The sequence below is a fragment of the Dipodomys spectabilis genome, unplaced genomic scaffold (genome assembly GCF_019054845.1).
Source record: "Dipodomys spectabilis isolate Male_0828 unplaced genomic scaffold, ASM1905484v1 ptg000075l, whole genome shotgun sequence".
NCBI classification, from domain to species: domain Eukaryota; kingdom Metazoa; phylum Chordata; class Mammalia; order Rodentia; family Heteromyidae; genus Dipodomys; species Dipodomys spectabilis.
In genome coordinates this window covers 13,077,957-13,100,872 of record NW_024870752.1, presented here as the reverse complement: position 1 = coordinate 13,100,872, position 22,916 = coordinate 13,077,957, and the positions used below count along the sequence as shown (strand labels likewise).

Below are 22,916 nucleotides of genomic sequence, written 5' to 3'. Positions count from 1 at the left end.
TTTTTTACTAATGCAAAGTCTCCAGATAGGCATCCAGAAGTGTATCAGGAAGAATGTCTAGTGAGCCATCATGTACAATCAGCCTTCAAGCTCAGCTCCTAGTGATGGCTCTGTAAGTTGGGAAGACCTTAGCAGACAAAATTTTGTTCTTTGATTTCTCATCATCTCAAGTATTTCTTAAAGAAAAGCCTTGACACAGAGACTGAGAACAGAATCAAATAGCACTATCAGCAACTCTCTTTGTGGTTACTTGAGTGTATGGACAGTTTGTGTATTTCTGATGCTGAAGGGAATAAGTGGTATTATTTGGAACAAAAACATGGGGCCTCCAGTTGAATCAGATGAAATGATGAGACAGAATATTTTTAGAAATGCATGTGTTTCTGCACATGAATGATAGACACTTAACCAACGTATCAAGTTGGTTTTTAAGCAAATTTAAAGTTTTCTTGAGTTACAGTCACTCCCCTTTCCCACGTCAGGTTTGTGGGGTATGGTTACTATGCATGTCTGCAGTATAGACTTTGTTAAAAGATGACATTAAAGTCTTTGTCTGGGGTATGGTTACTATGCATGTCTGCAGTATAGACTATGTTAAAAGATGACATTAAAGTCATGACTCTTATTAACACAAGGCGAACGTGTAACAAACATTCACTAGTAATTAGTGAAAGAAGAATTTTATCAACAGAGTTTTATTATTCTTTAATAATACTAAGTTTTGAACTCAGGATCCCAGTCTTGCTAGGCATGTGCTCTACCATTTGACTCCTGCTTCCAGCCCTTTTTGCTTTAGTTATTTCTCAGATAGAATCTTCTACTTTTGTTAGGGTCAGTCTCAGACATGATCCTCCTACCCCTCCCTACCATGTAGCTAGAACTACAGACATATACCATCATGCCCATCTTGTTTTTGAGCTAGGGTCTTGCTACCTTTTTGCTGAGACTGGCCTTGAACCACAGTCCTCCTTTCTCTGCCTCCCAAGCAGTGAGGACTATAAACATCAGTTATTGTTACTGGTAATGCAAAACATTTTCATGACTATCGCTTTTCTATCAACTAACTTCTTTCCCTACATAATTGTGAAATAGCTAGTCAGACAAAGTCAAAATCTTTGTAGGATCAGATCATTTTGGGGGGCTTCAACATCCCACTGAAAAGGTTTGCAGTAATCTCTGTTGCATAAATATGTTTTTGAACCAACCCCAGGATTTCAGCACTAAAGTAGCTTTCAGTAAGAAGGTAGCAAATTATCACAGAGCAAATGCAGAAACCCAGACAAGACCATTCATTTAAAAATGACTGATTTGTCCCTACAAAGATAGCGGCCATGAGATATGAGAGAGATAAAATGGTCCCCAAAGCCTAATAAATAACAATCTGGCCTTTCCCAGAAAAACTTCAACCTCTGCCCTAGGTAATATCTAAATGTCACCTAATACCATAAATGTAGGGTCATACAATATCGACTTTCCAGTATAGTTTTGCTTTAACTGGGTTCCATGCATTTGAATTACTATATCCATTTCCAGCCTCACCTTGGAAAATCCACAGAAATAGGAGCCCACTGGCTCTGTGGGTGACCAGTGTCACACATGTAGGAGCTGAGATTACAATCTATTGTCTCCTACAATGCAGCAGTGTTCAGCTGTTAAGGGATAAGTCTAAAAAGTTACATAAAAACAAGTTCTGCTCACCAGTGAGGAACACAATGATATTTTAATCTTGTCATTTCTTTCTAGTTCAACAATGTGGAACCCAAACTTCTTGTTACCCACTGGCCTTTGGAGTTCCTGCTGCTCTCATGGCTGTATCCCTGAGTAAGTAAAAATCAGTTGAATTAGCTGGGCATCAGCGACTCACGCCTGTAATTCTAGCTACTCAGGAGACTAAAATTGTGATTTGATGCCAGCCAGGGCAGGAAAGTTATCTAGAATTAACCACCAAAACTCCAAAAATGGAGATGTGGCTTAAGTGGTAGAGCATCAGCCTGGAGCAAAAAAGCTAAGCAAAAGTACTGAGTTCAAGCCCCAGCACCAACACACACACACACACACACACACACAGTAGTAGGTCAAAGGAAATGTATATTCAACCCATTGGACATCTCTACTATCCATGTTTGGGTGGAGGATGGTGGGCATTGGGCAAAAATATAAATGAATGCCTCTCATCCAGGAGGGATGCCTTAGAGTTAGCACTTGTCAAAAATCTCAGACCTGCCAGGCACCAGTAACTCATGCCTGTAATCCTAGATACTCAGGAGGCTGAGATCTGAGGATCATGGTTCAAAGCCAACCAGGGCAAGAAAGTCCATGAAACTCTTACCTGCAATTAATCACTCAGAAAACCAAAAGTGGCACTGTGGTTCAAGTGGTAGAGTATTCACCTTGAGCTGAAGAGCTCAGGGACAGCGCCCAGGCCCAGAGTTCAAGCCCCACAACTGACAAAAAAGAGAAAGAAGCCGGGTGCTGGTGGCTCACGCCTGTAATCCTAGCTACTCAGGAGGCTGAGATCTGAGGATCACGGTTCAAAGCCAGCCCGGGTAGGAGAGACCGTGAGACTCCTATCTCCAATAAAAAAAAAAAAAAAAAAAAAAAAACACCAGAAAACCGGAAGTGGCACTGTAGCTCAAGTGGTAGAGCGCTAGCCTTGAGCTGAAGAGCTGAGGGACAGCGCCCAGGCCCAGAGTTCAAGCCCCATGACCGACAAAAAAAAAAAAAAAAAGAAAGGGGAAAAAAATCTCAGGCCTGCTAGACACTGATGGCCCATGTCTGTAATCCTAGCGACTCAGGAGGCTCTAAGGATCACAGTTCAAAGCCTGCCAAATGGGAAAGTTCACGAGATTCTATCTCCAGTAAACTACCAAAAGGACAGAAATGAAGCTATGGCTCAAATGGTAGAGTGCTAACCTTATAGCAAAAGAAGTTCAGGGACATGCCCAGGCCCTGTGTCTGAGCCCCATGACCAACAGAGAGAGAGAGAGAGAGAAAGAGAGAGAGGGAGGGAGGGAGGGAGGGAGGGGGACAGGGGGAGGGGGAAGGAGCGAGGGAGGAGGGAAGGAAGGAAGGAAGGAAGGAAGGAAGGAAGGAAGGAAGGAAGGAAGGAAGGAAGGAAGGAAGGAAGGCAGGCAGGCAGGCAGGCAGGCAGGCACTCCATGGCAAAATAGTCTCATTGAAGAGCTGCTTCATTAATTGTAGCCACATTTCTGTACTGTGCCATAGAAGAATTCTGCCACATAGGAGTAAAGTTTCAACAGACTAATTACGTTTCTCTGAACATGGAAAAGGAGAAAAATGATGAGAAGGAAATTTTTCTCAACATTGCCTCCCAGAACATTAGAGCTATGTTTATTGTCTTTGTGGAGGGTAGAGATCCTTATATCTTGGGGCTGGGAAGGTGGCTCAGTGGTAGAGTGCTTGCCTTGCATGCATGAGACCCTGGGTTCGATTACACAGCACCATATAAGCAAAAAGAAAAAAGCCGGAAGTGGTGCTGTGGCTCAAGTAGTAGAGCGCTAGCCTTGAGCTGAAGAGCTGAGGGACAGTGCCCAGGCCCAGAGTTCAGGCCCCACGACCGGAACCAAAAAAAAAAAAGAGATCCTTATATCTTTTGTCTATCTGTCAACAAATAGAACTGGGGCTAAAACAGCTGTGTGAGGTGGCTGGAGCTGCCTTGGGGTCTGAGAAGCTGATGGGAGGTACCAGGCATTTGTGTTTGTATATCAGAACAAGATATGACACTGTCTGGGGTCAAAAGAGCTTCCTCTCCTATAATAAAGGATCCAGTTCTTCCTTAAATTAGTCACTTACTTCTAAACAAGATAATAACTGAAATAAAAGCCATCTCATGGGGTGCAGGTAGGCCTGGCAATCTCCATGTTAACACATCTCCTTTTCCCTGCACAGTTGTATTTGTCATTGGCAGTAAGCTGTACAAGAAATTTCAGCCACAAGGGAACATAATGGGAAAAGTAGTCAAGTGTATTGGCGTGAGTATTTCTCTGGCTGTCTTTCAGTGATGTGGAATCAATCCAAGGCCTCTTGCTTCCTTCACATGAAGATGCAATGGAGCTTTGACTTTTCTTTAAACATATTTTTAATATTTTTACCCATTTTTGTAAATTTCAAGTTAAGGAACCAATTTCTTATAAAATTCGCCAGATAGAAAAATAAACAAATGGGGCCGGGCGCTGGTGGCTCACGCCTGTAATCCTAGCTACTCAGGAGGCTGAGATCTGAGGATCACGGTTCAAAGCCAGCCCGAGCAAGAAAGACTGTGAGACTCCTATCTCCAATAAACCACCAGAAAACCGGAAGTGGCGCTGTGGCTCAAGTGGTAGAGTGCTCGCCTTGAGCTGAAGAGCTGCGGGACAGTGCCCAGGCCAAGAGTTCAAGCCCCACAACCGACAAAAAAAAAAGAAAGAAAAAAAAAAAGAAAAATAAACAAATGGAGAAAATGATCTTTTTTTAAAAAAGGTGACATCAATCGAGATGCCTTGTATTCAAAAACTGATTTGTTGAATGGTATGTAACTCCTTTATACAACTACTTAATGATTTTTTTTTTTTTTGCTTATGTGGTGCTGAGGAAGGCCAGGGCCTCAGGCATGCAAGGCAAGCGCTCTACCACTAAGCCACCTTCCCAGCCCCTTAATGATATTTTTTTAACTTCAATTTAAAATAATAAATTAATTTTTAAAGTACCCAAATGGAACTCAAGAATAAATAAAAAGGAAGGAATAGATCTGGCTTTTGAAGCATGTGAAAGAAAAACAAATCAAAGTGACTCCTCATTTATCCAAATGGCAAGCAAGGCCTGATGCTTTTCAGGGAGCAGTGACACAGAAATAGGGAGAGTTGGTTGAGTTTGGTGGTGAGAATCATGGGGTCTCAAGCCCTGGGAGGTGGGGTCCACTGGGCCACATATATTTTCTTATAAGTGTATTTATGTGAGCCGGGCGTTGGTGGCTCACGGCTATAATCCTAGCTACTCAGGAGGCTGAGATCTGAGGATCGCGGTTCAAAGCCAGCCCGGGCAGGAAAGAAAATGAGACTCCTATCTCCAATAAACCACCAGAAAACCGGAAGTGGCGCTGTGGCTCAAGTGGTAGAGCGCTCGCCTTGAGCTGAAGAGCTGCGGGACAGCGCCCAGGCCCAGAGTTCAAGCCCCACGACCAACAACAACAACAAAAAAAGTGTATTTATGTGTAGTGGACTCTTATACTACTGTTTTTAGAACTGATACTTAATTCAGTTATTAGAGAGATATTAGAGATGTTTGCAGCAGCCTGCTCTGTAGATTGAATCTATCAAACATGAACTTCGTAAACTTTAAATACAGATTGTGTATTTCTGATTTTAAAAATTGGCAACTGAAAAAAAATTAGCAACCAAATCAGTGTATACCACAAATGGAATTAATCCATGGCTTTTGAAGAATTAACGTGAAAAAAGAATATAAAAAGCTGGGCGCTGGTGGCTCACACCTGTACCCCTAACTACTCAGGAGGCTGAGATCTGAGGATCACAGTTCAAAGCCAGCCCTGACAGGAAAGTCCCTGAGACTCTTTTTTTTTTTTTTTTTGGTCCGGTCGTGGGGCCTGAACTCTGGGCCTAGGCACTGTCCCTCAGCTCTTCAGCTCAAGGCTAGCGCTCTACCACTTGAGCCACAGCGTCACTTCTGGCTTTTTTCTTTTTGCTTATGTGGTGCTGAGTAATCGAACCCAGGGCCTCAGGCATGCAAGGCAAGCACTCTACCACTGAGCCACCTTCCCAGCCCCCATTTTTACATTCTTAAAAACATAAACTATGCCTGGCAGGCCTGGTGGCTCACACCTGTAATCCTAGCTATTCAAGAGGCTGAGATCTGAGGACCAATGTTTGGAGCCAGCCCACAGCAGACAAATCTGGCCAAAGGCAGAAATGAAAGTATGGTTAAGTAGTACAGCACTGGCCATGAGCAAAAACTGAGGAAGAGGCCCTGAGTTCAAGTCCTAGTACTAGGACCACAAAATAAAATAAACCACACTGCACAGTGGTTCAAGATAGAGACACTTCAGACACTGCCTAGCATTCCAGAGCTCCTGGGTTGGTTCAGTCCTCAGACTACAAAAACAAAGTAATCTTAAATTTCAAATTAGTTTAATAAATATTAAAATCATATGTAAGGAATATTGGGCTAAATACATATATTTAAAATGACTTTTACCCATTCCACTTTTCTTGGTTAATTCCATCACTAAGAAACCTAAATGGTAAATGTGCCTTGAGTTATATGGCTACTGAGACCCGATTCTCTAGAGGAGCTGGAGAATGTGACTCAGTTTCCTCAAACTGAATAAGAAAAGGATTTGAAAGAAATGTATATCAGCTAAGCATTTCAGCACCTGGAAAATTTACTTTTCACATACATTTTTCATTGAAACCCATGAATGGAAATGGGTTTTCCTAATGAAGTACAAGTCTGTTTTGAAATTTGATTTTTCTTCTGTCCTTCAGTTTGCCATCAAAAATAGGTTTAGACATCGGAGTAAGGAGTTTCCCAAGAGGGAGCACTGGCTGGACTGGGCCAAAGAGAAATACACCGTGAGTAACCCTGCTGGCTACCGTGGAACCATTCCATTCCATTATCTACCCTTTCCTGAACCTTCCGGTGGTGGGCAGGCAAAATCGAGATACAGAGTATCCAACCACAGAGGCCAAATGATCAACTGTGTTGTCCTGGCCCTTGTTAGCTTGTTAAATAAGATGACGTGTGAGCGGTTTTATATGCACACACATAAACACAAACATATAGATACCTATGTGTACATAGTATAGACCTATATATACATACATGCATATATACATAGATATACATACATATATACATATATATGCACATATATATATATATATATATATATAATGAGATCTGATGGGTATAATTTATCTGGAAGCAACATTACTGTGTTAGGGTGTTTGGTATAATCTGCCATCAGTTTTGTGTTAACCATGATTACAAAACTTTAGTTTAACTCTAGAAGAGGTAAGGGGTAGATGGTGTCCAAAGTGGGATTTACAAGTAGTGGAATTTTCATTGCATACTTACCTCCTAAGTAGATGTTTCGTTTATATTTCAATTGCTTAGACATTTCTCTGGAACAATGAGTCACCTTACAGTTTGGCTCTAGGTGCAAACCCCCAGCCCTGTGAGTGACTCCAAGGGCTGATGACTTCTTCCTTCCTCCCTACAGTATCAGCTTATCTCTCAAATTAAGATGGTTACCAAGGTGATGTTCCTGTACATCCCACTCCCCATGTTCTGGGCCTTGTTTGACCAGCAGGTAATGTGTCTGTTCATCTTCCTTTAGCAAATGTCTTTGGGATATTACCATGTACTGAACCACACTTAGCCTTCAATTCCCAAGAAGTTTCTATTTCTCTTTTGTCTTTCACTGTTTAAATTGTTAGATCACATTGAATTTATTGAGTAAAAATAATAATAATCCCAGAAGCTTCTGTGAACATTTCAGATCCATGATGAAAATAAGGTAGAGTCAAGTAAGAGCTTCTCTGGGGAGCTACCATCAGGGCCTCTAGCTCTCTCGCTGATCTGAACTGACTGCACAGATCCTGTTTTCCAACTGACCCAGCATGGTGAAAAGATTGTTGTCTTTGATGGGATCATGGGGTAGTTGAACTGAGAGGGCTTTAATACCTTGCACTTTATTCATTGATTAGTTGACAGTGCTGAGGTTGGAACTCAGGACCTTATATTTGCTGGCCAGTGCTCTACTACTTGAGCCACTCCCCTGCCCTTTTTTTTTTTTTGCTCCAGTTATCTTTTTAGAGAGAGGCTCACCTTTTCTCTCAGGCTGCCCTCCAAATGCAATCCTTCCAATCTCCATTTCCAAATGTAGTTAGATTATAGGACAGCCCTACCTAGCTGCTCCGTATCTCCCACTTTAAACTGGGATGATTTAGTCTAGAACTTTCCTCGAGGGTGTGACATAGCCCTTCCCCCTAAGAGCTTCATTCTTTCTGTCACAGGTATAGGAGATATAGTAGAACCTTGTGCAGTGATGTTTGACAGCTCCAGGTGTGGTGATGAGTAGAAAAAGCCATAAGCTACTCTTTTAGAAACTGAAGTTTAAAAAAGTTGTGACTGTGTGTGTTTAGTGCACAGGGGGATTCTTGCAAGGGTCTGAACTTCCCTTGGGGAAAATGTGAGTGTGCACATTAGTCTTACTTATAACTATGAGATTATGACTAGCTTTATGAAGACCCAGGTCACGGTCTTCCTGTTGGACAAGAGCCTGCTGGAATCAAGCTGGCACTGGAAATAAACTCAGTGTCAAGTAGCTGGTGACAGGGGTGAAAGACCATCTGAATAAGTCATAATCACCTTGAAGCTGTGAGGATCAAATTAGGGATTGTGTAGAAAGTGCTCAGCGATGGGCATACAGTAAGAACTGCAAGAGGGCAGATCCCTACCCTTCTGTGATGCCCTCTTAGACAACACACCCCATCTTCATGAACAGCATCATATGGAGTTCCACCCAGACCAGTACTTTGTGCCCCACCACCAACAGGGGCCCAGTTCTGTATATTGTGTCTCCTGGTAGAACAGAAATGCAACCTATTGCCTTCTGCCTACTACTATAATGGACCAGGAGGCCAACTTAATGAAGACAACTTTATGTATTTAATTAGTTCATTAGTGCTGGCACTGGGGCTTGAACTTACAGCTCTGCACTCTTGCTTGACTTTTTCATTCAAGGCCAGCACTCTACCAGTTGAGCCTTATCTCTGCTTTTAGCTTGCTTCTTCTTTTCTGGTTAATTGGAGATAAGAGTCTTATGGATTTTTTTGACCAGGCTAGCTTCAAACCAAGATCCCCGGATCTCCGCCTCCTATGTGTAGCTAGGATTACAGGCGTGAGCCCTATCACCTGCTAAAGCAACTTTAAGTCCCATAGCACTTCGGCCCTCGATCCTAATTTAGAAGAGAGCCCACTGTGGTTTGGGAGACTTTAAAAGCCGTACTCCCCAATGATGCGGTAAATGTGTCTGTTTTTAAGGGCTCCAGGTGGACGCTGCAAGCAACCACTATGACTGGGAGAATTGTGAGTGTGGGGTATCTTGTTATTTACCTCCTCTGGCCTCTGCTTCTTTATTTTATGCCTTTGTCCACTTTCTCCTTCTCTTTTGTGAGATTTTCCCCCCTCGTCTCTTCCAGGGAAGTATTGAAATCCAGCCGGATCAGATGCAGGTAGGAAGAAGAATTGAAGTCTCTTTCCAGATCTCCTCACAGGGCTGGGAAGGTGGCTCAGTGGTAGAGCGCTTGCCTTGCATGCATGAGGCCCTGGGTTCGATTCCTCAGCACCACATAAGCAAAAAGAAAAAAGCCAGAAATGGCGCTGTGGCTCAAGTGGTAGAGCGCTAGCCTTGAGCTGAAGTGCTGAGGGACAGCGCCCAGGCCCAGAGTTCAGGCCCCACAACTGGACCAAAAACAAAAACCAAAACCAGATCTCCTCACAGAACCCAGCTTCACCCCTTCTCTCTGCCCCACCCACAGACTGTGAACGCCATCCTCATCGTGATCATGGTCCCCATCATGGATGCCGTAGTGTACCCTCTCATTGCCAAGTGTGGCTTCAATTTCACGTAAGTGCTGGTTGGCGTGGGGTGGTGGAGGCCCAGTTGGTCTATGGCATGAAGGGGCTGTATTGGGTCTGCTGTGGCCCCCACGACCCCACCTTGAAGGTGAGGGTTTCCAAAGAATTGGATTAAAGAGATGTTTGCAGGCTGATGTTTCTAAAAATATCCTTTAGAATAAAAGGGCTTGAGTCCTCACCAGTGGCTCACACCTATTAATCTAAGCTATACAGGAGGCTCAGATCTGAGGATCGCAGTCTGAAACCAGCCCAGGCTGACAAATCTGAGAGAGTCTTATCTCTGTTTAACCAACAAAATGCTCAGAAATGTGACTCCATTGGTAGAGTACCAGCCTTGAGTGGAAAAAGAAAAGTGAGATTAAAAGGCCCTAAGTTCAATACTGTGCCAATACTAGCACAAAAAAAGTCAAACTATTAATTATTAATTTATTAAGTAAAAAAATTCCAAAGCAGTCCAAATGCTGATGTCTCATGCCTATAATCCTAGTACTTGGGAGACTGAAATCTGAGGATCATAGTTCAAAGTCAGCCTGGACAGGAAAGTCTGTGAGACTCTTATCTCCAATTAATCACCAAAAAGCAGTAAGTGAAGGTATGACTCAAGTAGTAGAGCTCTATCCTTGAGTAAAAACTTAAGGACAATGTCAGGTCCTGAGTTCAAGCCCCAGGACTAGCACAAAAATAAGTTAATAAATAAATAAATAAATTGGGCTGGTAAACCTAAGTGGGAGAATGCTTGCTTAGCAAACACAAGGTCCCCAATTCAAATTGAGGACTGCCATCAATAAATAAGTGAATAAATGAACTATGAAGGGCAGCCTGAACGAATGGTTGGATGGCTGAATGGTTGCCTAGTCAAGGTTCTAGAAATTGGGTGTAAAGGTACACATGAGAAGCTGTATGCCATTGCCCTTCTTGCCTGCATTCACAGTCACAAAGGACAGAGAGGATTGGGGGCACACAGGTCTTTGTCCATGGGTTGGTTTTGTTTGTCTGGGGGGACACGGGGAGAGGCGGTGTGCTTTGGGACTTGTGTGCCTGAGGGCTGAGGTTCACTTTCTTGTCCCCATCAGCTCTCTAAAAAAGATGACCGTTGGGATGTTCCTGGCTTCCATGGCCTTTGTGGTGGCTGCAATTGTGCAGGTGGAAATTGATGTGAGTTTCCCCAGTCTCCCATGTCCCTCGCTGGTGGGTTGAAGGGGAGCAGTCAGAATGAGAGGATCAGAGGAGGCCAGGGCCCGGCCCTACACACAGTGTGAGGTCTGGAGCTATGGGCAGTAGGAGGCCAAGGGAGCTGTCCCGGAGCTTTTGTGCTCAAAGCCAGACCGTAGCTCCACTTCTGACTTTTTGGTAGTGAATCAGAGATAAGAGTCTCAGGGACTTTCCTTCCCTTGATCCTCAGATCTCAGTCTCCTGAGTAGCTAGAATTATAGGCATGAGCAACCAGACCTGGCTTCTTCCTTTTTGAGGACTGAAAACTATTCCATTGTATGTGGACACCTTTTGCTTTTCGACTCACCTGTTGATGGACACCTGAATCCCTACCCCTACCCCACCACCCCCGGTCTGGCGGATAAAGCCCAGCTGGTTCACTCTCTCCTGCGCACACCTCACTTTGTGGAAAATGAATTGTGGAACACACCTGGGCTCCTCCAACAACACTGGGTCTGTACGTGCAGCATAAAGACAGGAAGTTCTGAGCACCAGTGTGGAGACACCGGAAGTGACGTAGTTGTGAGAGGAAGAAGATCAGGGCTCCATTCGCAGGATGGGGGAAGCAAGAAGCAGGGAGAGCAGACCTTAGGTCCCCAACCAAGAGCGACATCCGTGGAGGCCATGGTTCCTCCAGTCGCTCTGATCCTGGGCTTCATAACCTGGTCTCCTCTGGCCCGAGGTGGCTCGATATGGCCCTAAGTGGCCTGTTCCCTATTATTCCATGCTCTGTATGAACACCTTTTCTGGTGGTCACATGACATGAGCTCAGAAGCCATGCTGGGCAATGGGCCTGTCTCTGCCAGCTCAGCTGTGGATGGCTGGAGGAAAACCAACTCTAATGCAAGGTTGACCGTGACCATCAGAGTCACACTGAAACCCTCACTGTCAAAGGTCTTTTCTTTCCTTCAGAAAACTCTTCCAGTCTTCCCCGGAGCTAATCAAGTCCAAATTAAAGTCTTGAATATAGGAAATGATAACATGAATGTATATTTCCCTGGAGAGACAGTGACACTGGGCCAATTCTCTCAAGTAAGTGAAAGATGATCTGAATGCCTTTTTTATCTGGGGACCTTCTCATCAGATTGTTATCTACTGCTTCCCATGTAGCTGGGATCACAGACACATACCACCATGCCTGGTTTACTGATTGAGATGGGGATCCTTTTGCCTGGGCTGGCCTTAAACCACAATCCTCCCAATCTCAGCCTCCAAAGTAGCTAAGGTTATAGGCCTGATCTGTAGTGCCTGTCCCAGTATTTTTTTTTGTCAGTCGTGTGGCTTGAACTCTGTCCCTCAGCTCTTCAGCTCAAGGCTAGTGCTCTACCACTTGAGCCACAGCACCATTTCTAGTTTTCTGAGTAGTTTATTGGAGATAGAGAGTCTCACAAACTTTTCCTGCCCTGGCTGGCTTTGAACTGTGATCCTCAGATCTCAGCCTCCTGAGTAGCTAGGATTATAGGCCTGAGCCACCGGCGCCTAGCTCCAGCATTTATTTTCAAACAGCAAAATAAAATTAAAATGATTGATGAAAAGTAGAATTCCTGTGACCATATGAAAACAAATGTATGACGGAGTCCATGAGGGCAGGTAGAGGCTAAGACAAATAACCACCATCTTCCCACAAGGCATTTTTGATGGGGATAGAGTTGAATACAAAACTTGGAATGGCAATAACATACCATTACAATGGTAACCGTATGAACAAGACTGGGATTAACCGTGCTTCTTTTCCCCATGTATAGACAAATGAATTTAGGACTTTCGAAGCAGACCAACTCACAAGCATAAACATTTCTACTGGGTCACCTGTCACTGAAGTAGTGCATAAGTTTGAGCCAGGCCACCGCCACACCCTTCTCGTGTGGGCCCCCAATCACTACCGTGTGGTAAGTAGCTGACACCCCCAGCTCATAGATGCCAACTGGGAGACACAACTTTTGTTTGTTTGTTTTTTCTTTCGTTTGTTCATTTAGTTCGTCATGGGGCTTGAACTCCTGAGTTTTTTCACTCGAGGCTAGTGCTCTACCACTTTGAGCCACAGCGCCACTTCCAGTTTTCTGGTGATTAATTAGAGATAAGAGTCTCATGGAGGGGCTGGGAAGTTGGCTCAGTGGTAAAACGCTTGCCTTGCATGTCTGAGGCCCTGGGTTCGATTCCTCAGCACCATGTAAGAAAAAAGAAAAAAGCCGGAAGTGGCACTGTGGCTCAAGTGGTAGAGCACTAGCCTTGAGCTGAAGAGCTGAGGGACAGTGCCCAGGCCCAGAGTTCAGACCCCATGACGGGACCCAAAAAAAAAAAAAAGAATCTCATGGATTTTCTTGCCCAGGCAAGCTTTGAAGCCCAATCCTCAGATCTTAGCCTCCTCAGTAACAAAGATTACAGCCATGAGTCACCGGTACCCTGCAACACAGCTTCTAATTGGTATGACTTTGTTTTCTATCTTTGTCTTATGAGATCAGATAATCCTCCATCCTCCATTTCTCCTCTCTTCAGGCACACAGGTCATTTGACTTGCAGTGAAAGTTTAGTGGATAAAAAGAGTTAACATGACTTTTAAAAAAATTTTTTAATTAAAAAAATGCTTTAAAGCACTGGGTATAGTATAATGTGCATAAGTCACATAGAATACTTACATATTCTCAGGACTCTGTGGTAAAGTTTTTTTTTAAATACCTTTTTTTTTTTTTTGGTCGGTCATGGGGCTTGAACTCTGGGCCTGAACGCTGTCCTTCAACTCTTCAGCTCAAGGCAAGCACTCTACTGCTTGAGCCACAGCACCACTTCTGGTTTTCAAGTGATTTTTTGGAGATAAGAGTCTCACGGACTTTCCTGCCCGGGCTGGCTTTGAACCACGATCCTCAGATCTCAGCATCCTGAGTAGCTAGGATTACAGGCATGAGCCACTGGTGCCCATCTAAAAAGTATCTTTACTGGTACTAATTTTTTAATTTACATTGAATTAGGTCAGTCTCTGAAAAAATACCAAGGTATGTTAGGTATAACCAATCACACACATATGAAATGCTCAATGACAAAACACATGAAGAAGCTATGCAGATGGCATCCAATGAAAAGAAGGCCCTGCAGGATTCCATGGGGGGGGGGGGATTTGAGTGAGCCTCTACAAAATCACAGCATGCAGCCGGCACCGGTGGCTCACGCCTATAATCCTAGCTACTCAGGAGGCTGAGATCTGAGGATCGCAGTTCAAAGCCAGCCTGGGCAGGAAAGTCTGTGAGACTCTTATCTCCAATAAACCACTCAGAAAACTGGAAGTGATGCTGTGGCTCAGGTAGTAGAGGGCTTGCCTTGAGCTGAAGAGCTGAGGGACAGCGCCCAGGCCCAGAGTTCAGGCCCCATGACCGGGCCCCCCTCCCCCCCAAAAAAAAGAATAATATGCCCCAGCAACTGAAAACAAGTCTTGCAATAACCCTCTCCTTAAGCAAGTGACCAACAAAATCAGTTGCATGCTGTGATTTTTTTTTTTTTTTTTATTGGTCCGGTCATGGGGCCTGAACTCTGGGCCTGGGCGCTGTCCCTCAGCTCTTCAGCTCAAGGCTAGCGCTCTACCACTTGAGCCACAGCACCACTTCCGGCTTTTTTCTTTTTGCTTATGTGGTGCTGAGGAATCGAACCCAGGGCCTCAGGCATGGAAGGCAAGCGCTCTACCACTGAGCCACCTTCCCAGCCCCGGATTCTTAGGAATCACTGGCAATCGAGGATCAAAATTACTAGAAAACCAGGCACTGTGCCTCATGCCTATAATCCTAGCTACTCAAGAGGTTGAGATCTGAGGAGTACAGTTTAAAGCCAGCCTGAGCAGGAAAGTCCATGTGACTCATCTCTAACTACCAAAAAACTGTAAGTGGAACTGTGGCCCAAATGACAGAGCACTAGCTAGCCCTGAGCAAAAAGAAAAAGAAAGAATAGCTCAGGACAGTTTCCAGGTCCTGAGTTCAAGCCCTAGGACTGACAAGAGAAATACACACACACACACACACACACACACACACACACACACACACACACCCCTACCATTCAAGGCTGTCTTATTTTTTTCTGTAAATTTATGAATATATATTGTATAACCAACCACATGTGATTAGTCAAAATAAAAGAACAGTGGGGACTCAGATTAGCCTGGAAGACAAGCAGAGATAAAGAAATGGAAACCGGGCTGGGAAGGTGGCTCAGTGGTGGAGCGCTTGCCTTGCATGCCTGAGGCCCTGGGATCGATTCCTCAGCACCACACAAGAAAAAAGAAAAAAGCCGGAAGTGGCACTGTGGCTCAAGTGGTAGAGCGCTAGCCTTGAGCTGAAGAGCTGAGGGACAGCGCCCAGGCCCTGAGTTCAGGCCCCACGACCTGACACCCTCCCCCCCCAAAAAAAAAAGAAATGGAAACCTTCAAATGTGACCTTTCTTTAGCTCCTAGAGTAAGGACTCACATCATGATCTTCTAAGGCTGAAGCAACGTAGATATTAGAAAGGTGTTTATGTTACTGTTTTCTCTCTCAGGTAAAGGATGGGCTTAACAAGAAGCCAGATAAAGGCGAAAATGGAATCAGGTATGAAGATTTCTCTAAAACTTAACTTGCAGCCAGGCACCAGTGGCTACACCCATAATCCTAGCTAGTCAGGAGGCTGAGATCCGAGAATGATGATTTGAAGCCAGCCTGGGTAGACATAACTAGGAGACTCTTATCTCCACTTAACCAGAAAAAAGTCAGACATGAAGGTGTGGTTCAAGTGGTAGAGTGCTAGCTGTGAGGGAAAAAGCCAAGTATAGATGTAGAAATAGGTATACATCACAAAGCTCAACATAAAGGTTGAATTGTTCTGTTCTGTACTTGGGTGCTCACTCTACTGTCTCTTCTCTAAATTGGACAGTGCTACAAACCTTCACTGAGGCTGGGACCTTCTCATCACTAAAGTAGTACAAGAAATCCAAGGTCTTCTACATCCTGTAACACCTAAGGAAGTGGTCCTTAATCACCTGTTCTTGCTGTCTAACACCTGTGTGGTCCTGGGAGGTGGAACCCTGGGAGGTGTAGGCCAGGATGGAAGCGTTGGGATGTAGAACCCCAGGCTAGTAGCCACTTCAGCTGGCACTGGGCACTGTCACTCCAGCCCCATCCAGGTCAAGGTCTCCACCATCTGACAGCCATCGCTTTCAGCTGTCTCTCCATACCACTGGGTTGGGCCATCTCTTCCTACAACCCTTGCCCGCCTTTCCCTATCCCAGTCTCTGAGAAGTAAAGGAAATATGGACTTTCCTTCTCATCCCAAAAGAAGCCCTATCTGGGGATGTCTTCCAGCTACTCAGCAATGTCTGCTGTTGGTCATTTGCCTTTTTAACATGAAAGCTTTCCAAACAAATATCAGAAAGGCCTGGCTGCCTTGGAAGGGAAAAGCATCTCTATCTGTCCCTACCTACTTAATGTCTGTAAACTGGGTAATATTGAAAAAGAACTTAGAACAGTACCTAACTTGTATAAAGTACTAGACTATTTCAGGAACACTCCACTGCGCTCGCAGGTCTGGACCCATCTCTATGGAGAGTCTGTTTTGCTCTCAAATAATTGTCTTAAGCTGGACGCTAGTGGCTCATGCCTGTAATCCTAGCTACTCAGGAGGCTGAGATCTGAGGAGCAGAGTTCAAAGCCAGCCGGGGCAGGAAAGTCTGTGAGACTCTTATTTCTAATTAGCCATCAGAAAATCAGAAGTGGAGCTATGGCTCAAAGTGGTAGAGTGCTAGCCTTGAACAAAAAGAGCTCAGGGACAGCACCCAGGTCCTGAGTTCAAGCCCCAAAATCAACTAAAAAAAAGTCTTTCTTTGATTCTGCTTTCAAATAAGCTTTCTCTATCTGCCTTAAAAATAAATAAAATAAATAAATAAAGTATTCGGCTAAATTATTTATCTTAGGGGAATTGTTATAAGTGCTGAGCAAGGGTGAACCTAAGCTTGCTAACATTCACCTGTAGACTCCAGAAGTTTCTAACAGTCTTTTAAATTCTTTCCAAAAAGTCATCTCAACTTAATGCCTGTTGTATGTCTCATAGCCTAAAATAAGGTATTCCACGGTTCAATTCCAAGTGAGACGATTTTCTATTTCAGATTTGTAAATGCTTTTAACGAGGTAATGAACATCGAAATGAGTGGGAAAGCATATGAAAATATCACGAGTTACAATGCCAGCGAGTATCAGTTCTTTTCTTCTGGCAAGTAAGTACCTGTGTTGGACACACCTCCAGGTTCTAAGATGTCAAGTCTTTATCATTCGAAACTATATCCAGGTTTGTAATACCAAGAATGTTAAACCCGATCATTTTTTCTTTCAATAGGAAAACCTTCACAGTAAGCTCAGCAGAGATTCCACAAGACTGTCCACGTGTCTTTCAGTCTTCCAACCTTGACTTTGGCAGTGCTTTTACTTACGTGATCAGAAGGGAGGTGAGTAACTGGTTGCCATCCATAGACATTCTCTCAGACATCCTGCCAGGGGTCCTCACGACACCGAGAAAAGTAGGATAGGTATTAGAAGTGTAGAATTCATCGAACTCACCATGAATGCTTCAACTTACTGTTGACTTGGATTAACGGTAAAATAAAATATAGCAGTCTGATGTACAATGACAAAGATTTCATGTTGGCCGGTGTCTTGTGTTTCTTTACTGACTAGTAACAAAAATATAGCAACTTATTTAAAGAGATGACAATGTTTTAAACAAAGTGGACTTCCAAGCTACTCTTATTTAAAAGGAAACATTATCCAGACATGGTAATTCATGCCTGTATCCTAACACTCATTATTAAGAGTTCAAGGCCAGCCTAGGTTACACAATGAGGTCCTGCCTTTAAAAAAGAGGAGGGAAGAAAAAGGAAAGGAAAAGGAGATTAAAAAAAAAAAAAGAAGGGAGGGGAAGTGGGTCTGTGGCTCAAGTGGTAGAGCGCTAGCCTTGAGCTGGAATGCTGAGGGACAGCGCCCAGGCCCAGAATTTGAGCCCCATGAGAGAAGAAGGAGGAGGAGGAGGAGGAGAGAGGGAGAGAAGGAAGGAAAGCAAGTAAGCAAGAAGGAAAAAAGGAAAAAAAGGAAAGAAGGAAGGAAGGAAGGAAGGAAGGAAGGAAGGAAGGAAGGAAGGAAGGAAGGAAGGAAGGAGAAGGCAGACTAGTGAACACATTCTCAGCTCCCACTGGGGCTTTCCCATCACGAGTAGAAGGCAATGTTGCATATTTACATTTAAATTATGTACTTCCTTTCTGTGACCATGGAGCAGCCCTAGCGGGGACCTCTATTGGCCTTGTAAAGAATTGTTGTTCTAGAAAGTTTCTCCACATCAGTTTCAACTTGCTGCTTCTTGATGGTTTAGAGTAACGGCTGCCCAGGAGAGCTGGAGTTTGAAGACATCCCCCCCAACACAGTCAGCATGGCTCTGCAGATCCCGCAGTACTTCCTGCTCACCTGCGGCGAGGTGGTCTTCTCCGTCACGGGACTGGAGTTCTCCTATTCCCAGGTCTGTGGTTCCTGTCACCCATGTGCCCCCTTCCCTCTGCCCTGCCCACCTGCAGAAGTCACTGCTGGGGCTCCATCTACATCTGGGATGGCTGTTTATAGTCTTTAAAAACTCTAGAAGGCACTATGGAATCTTCAGAACAAAGTCTCTGAGATCAATGGGGTCTTTACTGACATTCCTGTGCCATGAGCTCTGTGAGAGCTTCTGTCCATGCGTCTGTCCCCAAAATCACACTAACAGTCAGTACTAAGTGGAAAAAAAGCTGGATTCATGTCAGGCTAGAGCATTCTAGATTTTACAGTGAGCAGAGGGGATCAACTCCTCAGCAAAGTGCTTGCTGCCAAGTCTGTGTCTTCAGCTGAGATCTTTGTAGGTCCCAGTAACCACATCGAATAAGGCCTTGCTTTAAGAACAAATTTAAGAAGTCCTGCTTTTAAGTGTGATAGACAAATGAGGCAATTGTTCTGGGGTTTGTTGGGGGTTTTGTTGTTGTTGTTGTTGTTCATTTGTTTTTAGCCAATACTAGGGCTTGAACTCAGAGCCTACCACCCTCGCTTGGCTCTTTTCACTCAAGGCTGGCACTTTTGAGCCACAGCTCTACTTGCAGCTTTTTGCTGGTTAATTGGAGGTTAAGGGTCACTCAGATTTTTTCTGCTTCGAACCTTGATCTGCAGACCTTAGCCTCCTAAGTGGCTAGGTTTACAGGAATAAGCCACTGGTACCTGGGACAATTCTGGATGCCCAGATTAGAGCTTGATTCTTGAACTATTTTGTCAAAACTACATGGATAGTCATTGTGCCCCACAATTTCCAGTACCTGCCATCCTTGTAGGAAAGGTGGTGGATGGGACCTGGTTAATCCTTTCTGTGATGACCACATGGTCTAGCGAAGGCGAGGAAGGCATCCAGGTGACGAGAGCTGGAGGAGGGACACTGGAAACCCAGAAAACCAAGCACAGAAGGGCAGACCTGCAGCTCAGGGAGCAGGCTCCTTTTGCATGAAGGCCATGCATGGCTGGCTGTGCTTGGAAACGCTTTTGGGGAGTGGAGTTGACCTCCCCTTACCAAGAGGAGCACTTGTGGAATGGTGCGTGCTCTGCCGCGGGAGAGTCCAGGTTCTTATCCACGTGATGCCCATCTTCTACTTGGGCATGCCTGGCCTTTGCTATCAGGGGGCTGCGTGGTGGAGTAGTGGAGTAGTAGCTTGGGGGTCAAGCTCCAGATGGTGATTGGCTCTGCTTTGCTCCTCAGGCTCCATCCAACATGAAGTCCGTGCTTCAAGCAGGCTGGCTGCTGACGGTGGCCGTGGGGAACATCATTGTGCTCATCATCGCCGGGGCAGGACACTTCAGTAAACAGGTACAGGGCAGAAGGAGATGGGATGTCCTGCTGCACTGGGAATGGTCATTCCCATGATCCTCTCGGTCTGTCTATGAACACATGGTCTCTTGGTCTAATGGCTGGAGACAATTGCCAGACCTACCAGACAGGGTTTTCACCAGTAGCAATGGAGAAGGGAGTGTCAATTCTAACTTCCACCTGCTGTTGCACAGTTGGAAACTGACAAGTGAAATAACCAGTCTGTGTTGCAGGACATACACCCAGTATAGTTTTCTACCAAAGGAAACACCTCAGCTTGGTGCTGGTGACTCAGGTTTAGGGTCCTAGCTTCTCAGGAGGCTGAGATCTGAAGATTGCAGATAGAAGCCAACCAGGGGAACCAAATCTAAGAGTCATCTCTGATGCATAGCTCAAGTGGTAGAGCCTTGACTGTGAATGAAAAAGCCAAGCAACAGTGCTCTAAGTTCAAGCCCAGTACCAACATAAAACCAAATAAATGAGTAAATATATTTAAAAAGAACATGATATTCATCACATAAAAGACCTAAAGCAGGGAGAATGATGGAAGAAGCTGACACTGACCAAGATGCACTATACTTATACATTGACATGCTGAATTGAAACACTTCTTTTTTTTTTTTTTTTTTGGGTCCAGTCGTGAGGCCTGAACTCTGGGCCTGGGCGCTGTCCCTCAGCTCTTCAGCTCAAGGCTAGCGCTCTACCACTTGAGCCACAGCGCCACTTCCGGCTTTTTTCTTTTTGCTTATGTGGTGCTGAGGAATCGAACCCAGGGCCTTGAGCATGCAATGCAAGCGCTCTACCACTGAGCCACCTTCCCAGCCCTTGAAACACTTCTGTACAATTACGTACACATAATTTTGAAAATAAATTTAATTTTAGAAACAAGAACTCTAAACCAACACACCATCTAGAAACTTTCATGATACCTAAAGTTTAGCCGTAGTGAAGGCTGTTTTCTAGCTATAATAAAATGAAGATGTTTCTGATATTTAAACTTCTAGTCTGAGGCAGACAAGCTCTGCCAGATATGAGTCCATCATCTCAAACTCTTATGGCTTCCCACATCTCATCAGGCCCCAAATGTATGCTAATGCCATGAGTGCATGAACTCACAGTGTTACCAAGGGATGATACAAGATCTGGGTAAAATTCTAGCATATTCCTCTTCCCACAGGGTACTGCTTAAAATTCTCTTGGTCCCACTCCACAGGCATCAGCCTTACTTATTTATTTATGTATTTATTTATTATTTATAGTACTGGGGCTTGAACTCAGTGCTTTACCTCTCACTTGGTTTTTGTGCTCAGGGCTCTACCGCTTGGCCACTTGAGGCCACACCCTCTACTTCTGGCATTTTGCTGATTAACTGAAGTTAAGAGTCTCATGGACTTTTTCTGCCTGTGCTGGCTTTGAACCATGATCCTCAGATCTCAGCCTCTTGAGTAGCTAGGATAATAAGTGTGAACCATCAATGCCTGATCCAGCTACATACCTTTTTTTTTTTTTTCTGGTGCCAGTTGTGGGGCTTGAACTCAGGGGCTGGGCACTGTCCCTGAGCTGCTTCAACTCAAGGTTAATGGCCTACCACTTGAGCCACAGTCCATTTCTGGCTCTTTCTGAGTAGTTTATTGGAGATAAGAGACTCACAGACTTTTCTGCCCAGGCTGGCTTCAAACCACAATCCTCAGATCTCAGCTCCTGAGTAGCTAGGATTACAGGCATGAGCCACCAGTGCCCAGCTCATCTCATCTCATCTTCCCAGAGTCTTATGTTTCTGCATTTCTATGCTGTGAGAAAAATGTTAGCTGTGACTTAGGCATTTGAAAAGAAATGTCCAAGTCTGTCCCTGAACTGATTGCCTGCCCATTTTCAATAATTTTTTTTGGGGGGTCCGATCGTGGGGCCTGAACTCTGGGCCTGGGCGCTGTCCCTCAGCTCTTCAGCTCAAGGCTAGCGCTCTACCACTTGAGCCACAGCGCCACTTCCGACTTTTTTCTTTTTGCTTCTGTGGTGCTGAGGAATAGAACCCAGGGCCTCATGCATGCAAGGCAAGTGCTCTACCGCTGAGCCACCTTCCCACCCTTCAATAATTTTTTAAAGCACTTTCTACCTAGTCATAGCAAGAACATGTTTCTGCAATGCATACTTATGCATGTTCACATGACTTTGCTTTTATTTTCCTTTTTTTTCCCCTTACTTCCCCTTCAAAGTGGGCTGAGTACATTCTATTTGCGGCTTTGCTCCTGGTCGTCTGTGTGATATTTGCCATCATGGCTCGATTCTACACGTATGTCAACCCAGCAGAGATTGAAGCTCAATTTGATGAGGAAAAGAAGAAGAATGCAGAAAACAACAACCTGGGTTCCGCATTGGAGCCTGTCTCCCAGACCAGGATGTGAAGGGCATTTGGCAAGTGCAAAATGAACTGCGCCCAGCCTGGGCCCTGACCTCTGTCCCCAGGTGGCAGGTTGCTCCGCTGAATGAATGGCCTTTGATGGGGAAGACTTATTGTGAACCAAACCAAGAAATCAATTTTATAAGCAGTCATCGACGAATCTAAAACTCTAAAGTCTTTTTTTTAAGTCTTATTTAAAGCTTTTTTTTTTTTTAACACTAACAGCTTATATCTCTCCTGTCATACAAATGAGCTTAGTTTGGACTAACTTAATTTGGAGAGGGCTCCATATTGTTTTTGTTCTAACACTGTGGTGAAAACAATATTGAATGTGGCAGGAGCCAATGCCAAAAATGACCTCACAGGAATAGTAAATACAAGCTAGTAGTAACTGATAAAGATTCCTTTATTTTCCCAATCTCTACCTCTTTTTAAATTATGTATGACTAAAAGCCACACAAGTGAAGGCCAGTCGTAGTTTTTGAAGTTTCACTTGTATGAAATAAAATTCTTGTTCTTAATAATAAGTATCTGTGTATCTTTGAGTAAAAAATCTTTAACATCCTGTCTGGTTATAAAAGCAATATATGTTCATTAATGTTTCATACAAAGTCAATAAAAACATTAACAAGAGCAATGCTCACATAAGTAAACCCCAGGGACATGGAACATCCAAGTTTGTTTCTTCCTGGTCCTGTTTTATTCCTCCCCTGGTGGGGGGGGTAATAAAAATCTATATCTTTTCTTACTAGGATCTTTCTACACTCACATA

The 22,916-nt window shown here is 44.3% G+C and overlaps 1 protein-coding gene across 1 annotated transcript in view; it reads left to right on the top strand.

Annotated features, from left to right (window-relative positions):
- Slc15a1 (solute carrier family 15 member 1) overlaps positions 1–22,610 on the top strand; it is a 28,368-nt gene extending 5,758 nt beyond the window's left edge. The window contains exons 8-24 of the mRNA XM_042682653.1: positions 636–641; positions 1,744–1,821; positions 3,910–3,992; positions 6,501–6,587; positions 7,238–7,327; positions 9,064–9,108; positions 9,222–9,254; positions 9,561–9,649; positions 10,734–10,815; positions 11,785–11,904; positions 12,618–12,761; positions 15,391–15,440; positions 16,991–17,098; positions 17,218–17,326; positions 18,244–18,387; positions 19,639–19,746; positions 21,960–22,610. Of these exons, the coding sequence (XP_042538587.1) occupies positions 636–641; positions 1,744–1,821; positions 3,910–3,992; positions 6,501–6,587; positions 7,238–7,327; positions 9,064–9,108; positions 9,222–9,254; positions 9,561–9,649; positions 10,734–10,815; positions 11,785–11,904; positions 12,618–12,761; positions 15,391–15,440; positions 16,991–17,098; positions 17,218–17,326; positions 18,244–18,387; positions 19,639–19,746; positions 21,960–22,148 (1,565 nt within the window). The 3' untranslated portion in view covers positions 22,149–22,610. The remainder of the gene's footprint in view (positions 1–635; positions 642–1,743; positions 1,822–3,909; positions 3,993–6,500; positions 6,588–7,237; positions 7,328–9,063; positions 9,109–9,221; positions 9,255–9,560; positions 9,650–10,733; positions 10,816–11,784; positions 11,905–12,617; positions 12,762–15,390; positions 15,441–16,990; positions 17,099–17,217; positions 17,327–18,243; positions 18,388–19,638; positions 19,747–21,959) is intronic.
- The last annotated feature ends 306 nt before the right edge of the window (positions 22,611–22,916 follow it).